Raw genomic sequence first — 6,000 nt, forward strand, 5'->3', positions numbered from 1 at the left:
GCTTCATCCATTCAGGGCGGGAACCCCTGTTGGTGTTTCAAGCATTATGTTATGCTTTAGCTATTGAAAAATAGCAGATCTACAAGCTCACGAGCTGCCATTTTTTAATAATCATGGAAAATGTAGTGCAAATCTTATATTTATTTCAGAGCGAACGTTTTTAACTCAAATCTTTGCTTCTGGGGATGTCCCTGGAACAACATGTTTTCAGATGGGGGGTCCGGCGACCAAATACATATAATTCTGGGGGTCCTTGACATGAAAAACATGAGTTATTTTCAGAAAACTGTCATGATTTAGAAAGACATTTTGTAGAATCGTCCTCAGGTCCCAAATGTCACAGTGAAAGTATATCGTTGCATTTTTACAAGACAAAATAATCCCCCGCGACATTCTAGACGCAGCGAAGACACGTTACACCCACATTACACCACGCCATAAATATCACACTACTTTTTTTCTTCTCGTTTTGTTGCCGCGGGCGACCGTGTGACCGCGCCCGCCCGCCCGCCCGCCCGCCCGCCCACTGGGGAGGAGAGCGAGTAAAACCCGTGGGAGTTTTACGCGACAATTAAAATAAAATAAAAGGTGTCTTCGTTTTGTTTTGTGGGGCAAGGAATGGAAACATTCCCATGGTGGTAGTGTCAATGTTACAACACTCCAATAGCAGACCTACAAGCTCGTAGCGCGCCACTCGGTTGGCGCGCTATGAGCTTGTAGATCTGCTATTTTTCAATAGCTAAAGCATGACATGATGCTGACACCAGAACGGGTTCCCGTTCAGAATGGGTTAACTTTTTGAGGCTCAGATTGAGGTGGATTGAGCAAAGTGACGATATGTTAGGGGCTCAATATAAAACCGTCTCTACGGCTATTGCGGTTACAAGATGAACGCTTCTGAAGACTTGACAATATATACGATGCTCACGTTATCTACAGGCGATTTTCGCTTCGCGATATTTGGTGAGATCAGTGAACCAATAACATTGGAATATAACAGGTGGAATAGACCATGAAGCACGCTGGCTGGGCCAGGCTACCCGCCCCTCTAGACCAGAGAGCATGCTGGCTGGGCCAGGCTACCCTACCCACCCCTCTAGACCAGAGAGCACGCTGGCTGGGGCCAGGCTACCCTACCCGCCCCTCTAGACCAGAAAGCACGCTGGCTGGGCCAGGCTACCCTACCCGCCCCTCTAGACCAGAGAGCACGCTGGCTGGGCCAGGCTACCCTACCCGCCCCCTCTAGACCAGAAAGCACGCTGGCAGGGCCAGGCTACAAACGGACCAACCTGTGTGGACGTTCTCCTTGTGCTTCCTCAGGGCGTCTTTACTCTTGAACCTCTTCCCACAGCTCTCCGCTTTGCAGATGAACCGCGCGTCTCCCCGGCACGCCTCCTTGTGTTGCTCGAAGCTGTGCACACACACACACACACACACACACAGTCACGTGCACGCACACTTTAGAATTCAGGAATTTAGCTCTCAATAATTACAGATTGAGCAAGAACAACAACATGGTACTACATCAAATGCATACTAGCAATAGTCATCTAGGTTTCTAAATGACATATTTTAGCGTTTGCATCATATGCCTGCAAGGTCGTCGAGGCTACAGTGCAAGTGCTTTGCTACGGGTTAAGGTGGAGTCTGAAGAGGTGAGTTTACAGACTATGACGGAACACGCATGCACGCGCGCACGCACACACACAATGGCACACGCACACACACACACACACACTTATGTCACATGAGAAATAGGTCAAGCTGTCGATACGATACACAGTTAAGGACCACGGAGGTGAACTCTACACCTGGCTTAGGAGTCTCAGTGAACTGGTATAATTAATGAAGCTGCTCGACAGACACCGTATACACTGTGGTGAAGATGATATGCACGCCGTTACTGTAACGCACACCGCAGATAAAACACCCAGTTCAGCAACCCACCGTGAAGACAAGACCTACAGTAGGCCATTCAGGTGATAACAGGTGAGCTAAATCTAAAAGAAATGTGCTGGTGGAACGCCCATAAGGCCCGGCTGGAACGCCCTTAAGGCCCGGGTGGAACGCCCTTAAGGCCCGGGTGGAACGCCCTTAAGGCCCGGGTGGAACGCCCTTAAGGCCCGGGTGGAACGCCCTTAAGGCCCGGGTGGAACGCCCTTAAGGCCCGGGTGGAACGCCCATAAGGCCCGGCTGGAACGCCCTTAAGGCCCGGGTGGAACGCCCTTAAGGCCCGGGTGGAACGCCCTTAAGGCCCGGGTGGAACGCCCTTAAGGCCCGGGTGGAACGCCCTTAAGGCCCGGGTGGAACGCCCTTAAGGCCCGGGTGGAACGCCCATAAGGCCCGGGTGGAACGCCCATAAGGCCCGGGTGGAACGCCCATAAGGCCCGGGTGGAACGCCCATAAGGCCCGGGCTGCACTGCCACTGGGGACGGAATTGGCTCTGCAGCGGTAAGCTAGCCGCCACCATAATCAATGGAACCCGACGGCGGTGCGCAGGTTGTGCGTAAACTCCACACATGAATATATATATATATATATATATATATGTTCATGCGCGGCGGTGGCTCAGTGGTATAGAGTGGCCGGATGGTAACCGCAAGGTTGCCAGTTCGAACCCTGTGGGCTCCTCCCCCAGAGTTACTGTCGAAGTGTCCTTGAGCAAAGACACTGAACCCCTAATAGCTTCTGATGTGCTGGTTGGTGCCTTGCATGGTTTCCACCGCCATCGGTGTATGAATGTGTGTGTGTGTGAATGTGTGTGTGAATGGGTGAATGTAATGCACAATCTATGTAAAGCGCCTTGGATAAAGGCGCTATGTAAATGCACCATTTACCATTTATATATTTATTTATATATATATTGTTTTACACAGGTGCTCAATTTTTCCGAGTGTCCGCAGCTGTTACGCAGCCCTTCACCTCGCCTTCAGAGGGGGAAATAAAACAGTAAATATGGAACTTTCCGCGGGACGGAAAGAATGTCGTGCGTGCGTGCGTGCGTGCGTGCGTGCGTGCGTGCGTGCGTGCGTACCTGGACTCAGAGCTGAAGGAGTTGTGACACAGTGAACACTGGTGAGCCTTGGAGTCCCCTGAAGCAGCCTGAGTCTCAGAGCAGTGCAGGACGCTGTGGAGAGAGATGAACACACCTGGTTATGTATCATGTATCTACAGTATATGGTGTACATACTGTCTCGACGAGGCCTCTGTCTATATGTTGTAACGTCATACTGTCTTGTATGCAGTGTTGTTTCGTCGACTAAACCTAAGACGAAAAATGTTCGTCGACTACCTTTTTTCACTGACAAAAACGAATGGAAACTAAATGAAAACTAAGCTATGATGACTAAGACTATATATAATATACTGACAATTTTGTCGACAAATAAAAACTAGACTAAAATGTTAGGAAGGGACTAGTGGACAAGAGATCCACTATAAGTCATTTTATTCTTGGTTGCATGCTGAAAATAGCCGATCTACAAGCTCACAACGCGTCGCAATTTTCAGCAAGTGTAAAAACGGCATCAAGACCCACCAAAACACATTTTAGTCGACTTAGTAGATTTAGTCGACTAAATCACCTGTAGATTTAGTCGACTAAAATCTCATGACACTTAGTCGACTAAAACTAGACTAACACTAAGACATTTCCAGGTGACTACAATGTGACTAAAACTAAATTAAGTTTCAGTCCAAAGACTATGACTAAAACTAAAATCTGTGAATCTTTGGGCGTCCCACGATTCGATTCAATTCCGATTCTTGGGGTCACGATTCGATTCAAAATCGATTTTTTCGATTATACGATTCTCCAAAAACGATTTTTTTATTTATTCAAAAGATTTTTTTTTCCAGATTCGAAACTATTCTCTATTCAAAATGATTCTTGATTCAATACATAGGATTTCATCACAATCTACTCCAGCCAACTGAAGTGATTAACTTGAAAATGACTGAAGACATGATGTTTACTGTAAGGGTGAGGGTTAGGGTGAGCTTACATTTCATATTATAAACACCATGTAGTGAAAACTCCTGTAACTAACCAGAAATAAAATCTAAAATTCGATTTTTGGAAATTATGAAACGATTTTGAATCGTTCATAACGGGAATCGCGATTCTAATTCGAATCGATTTATTTTGACACCCCTACTGTACATGTACAGTATATGTGTCTATAATGTCGTAACGTACTGTCTCTGCAGCGCCTGCTTGATGGGGAATCTCTTGCCACAGTTCCGACACTTGAACTCCTTGTCGTCGGAGCTGGGCCTCTGGTGGAGGCTCTGGAGGTGAGCGGCCAGGATGTCCTCGCTGGGGAAGCTGCTCTCGCACAGCAGGCACGGGTGGTCCTCCTTCTTGATCACCAGCTCTGTGATGAGAACGCACAGGCACACGGGCACACGCACGCACGCACACACACAATCATAATGATCACATCGCCACATATTTATTTTATCCCACGATTTTGTAACCCATTTTTCACCCCTGTGTCAATCATCTAATGTGATCCTGGGCTCTACACACCCTCCACCAACCTAGTCCCCCATATATGGGGGACAAGGGGAGAGCAACGGACTTGAACTCATGCTTCCTTCATGCCTGAGTGTCCAAGTTGCTCCTTTACACCTGACAGGGGGGAGTTTCCCTGGTTGGACGTCGTAGCGCGTGGAAGGAACACGTTATTCCAACCAGTTCCTTTCCCCTCCATCAGGCGCCCCGGCTGGCCAGGGGGAGGCAGTTTAGAGACCAGGATTACGGCATGTTTTTGTGAGGGTATCTACCCTAGGGGACACGGGGAGAACATGCAAACTCCACACAGAAAGGCCCTTTCGCCTTTTGAATAACATTCCATTCCACTGTGAGCTTTGTAACGGATGTATAGGTACTGTGTGCCTAACATTCCGAAAATAAAACGTAACTGAACTGAACTGAAAAAAAAATGAACTGAGCTTGTAGATCTATTTTTGGAGCATGACAAGTGCGTGCAGCCGTGCAACCAAGCATAAAATGACTAGCCTTTAGTTAGTTCTACTGGATCTACTGGTCACCTGCTTAACATTAGTCAAATAGTAGGTGTTCGACCAACAATTTTAGTCATTGTTTTTGTCCAGTGGTTCCCAAACTTTTCCGTGTCAAGGACCCCCAAATGAACATTTATTATGCCACGGACCCCCCATTTGAAAACATTTGTCAGTGACCCCGATAAGGGAGGATTTTCACGGCTCCAGCAGTGATTCCGGAACACATTAATTTCAAGGACCCCCCAGTTTCACACGCATTATGCCACGGATCCCCGATTTAATGGCATTTCTATCTCTGGTACCCCAATTTATCCTGTAAAATCACTGTTAATTTAACTCTGGGAGTGTACAAATGGAACCATTGGGATTAATTTCCTGGGCCACTCGTCGTTCTGAAAGGGGGCGGGACTGCGACGCTCTATTTAGTCATAGTTTTAGTCATCATGGCTTATTAGTCTTCATTTAGTTTTGGGTTAGTTTTAGTCGGTGACATCAACGGCGGGCCGACTAACCCATCTCCACGACGTGCTTGGCCTCGCTGCTGTCCTCGTCTTCGTCCTTGACCACCACCTCCTCCTCCGACTCCTCCTCCTCCTCCATGTCACTGTCCAGGTAGCCAATCAGGAGCTCCGTGTCCGACTCGATGTCGTCCACCGCCAGGTAGAAGATGTTCTCTCCGTCCTGCGGGGGGCAGCAGAGAGACGCGGTTGTTATTATTGTTCGCCAGCCAGCGGAGTTCTGCCACTAACGCGTCATTCACAGTTCTGCCACTAACGCGTCATTCACAGTCCTGACGCTAACGCGTCATTCACAGTCCTGACGCTAACGCGTCATTCACAGTCATGCCACTAACGCGTCATTCACAGTCCTGACGCTAACGCGTCATTCACAGTCATGCCACTAACGCGTCATTCACAGTCCTGCCGCTAACGCGTCATTCACAGTCCTGACACTAACGCGTCATTCACAGTC

The 6,000-nt window shown here is 48.2% G+C and overlaps 1 protein-coding gene across 1 annotated transcript in view; it reads right to left on the bottom strand.

Moving 5' to 3' along the window:
• LOC310860064 (PR domain zinc finger protein 5-like) overlaps positions 1–6,000 on the bottom strand; it is a gene marked incomplete at its 3' end in the record, with an annotated part of 135,220 nt that overhangs the window by 100,546 nt on the left and 28,674 nt on the right. Inside the window, 4 exon segments of the mRNA XM_083766826.1 lie at positions 1,290–1,411; positions 3,035–3,127; positions 4,199–4,376; positions 5,541–5,709. Coding sequence (XP_083622952.1) covers positions 1,290–1,411; positions 3,035–3,127; positions 4,199–4,376; positions 5,541–5,709 — 562 coding nt within the window.

The sequence above is a fragment of the Protomyctophum parallelum genome (genome assembly GCF_964188405.1).
Source record: "Protomyctophum parallelum genome assembly, chromosome: 6".
Lineage (NCBI taxonomy): Eukaryota > Metazoa > Chordata > Actinopteri > Myctophiformes > Myctophidae > Protomyctophum > Protomyctophum parallelum.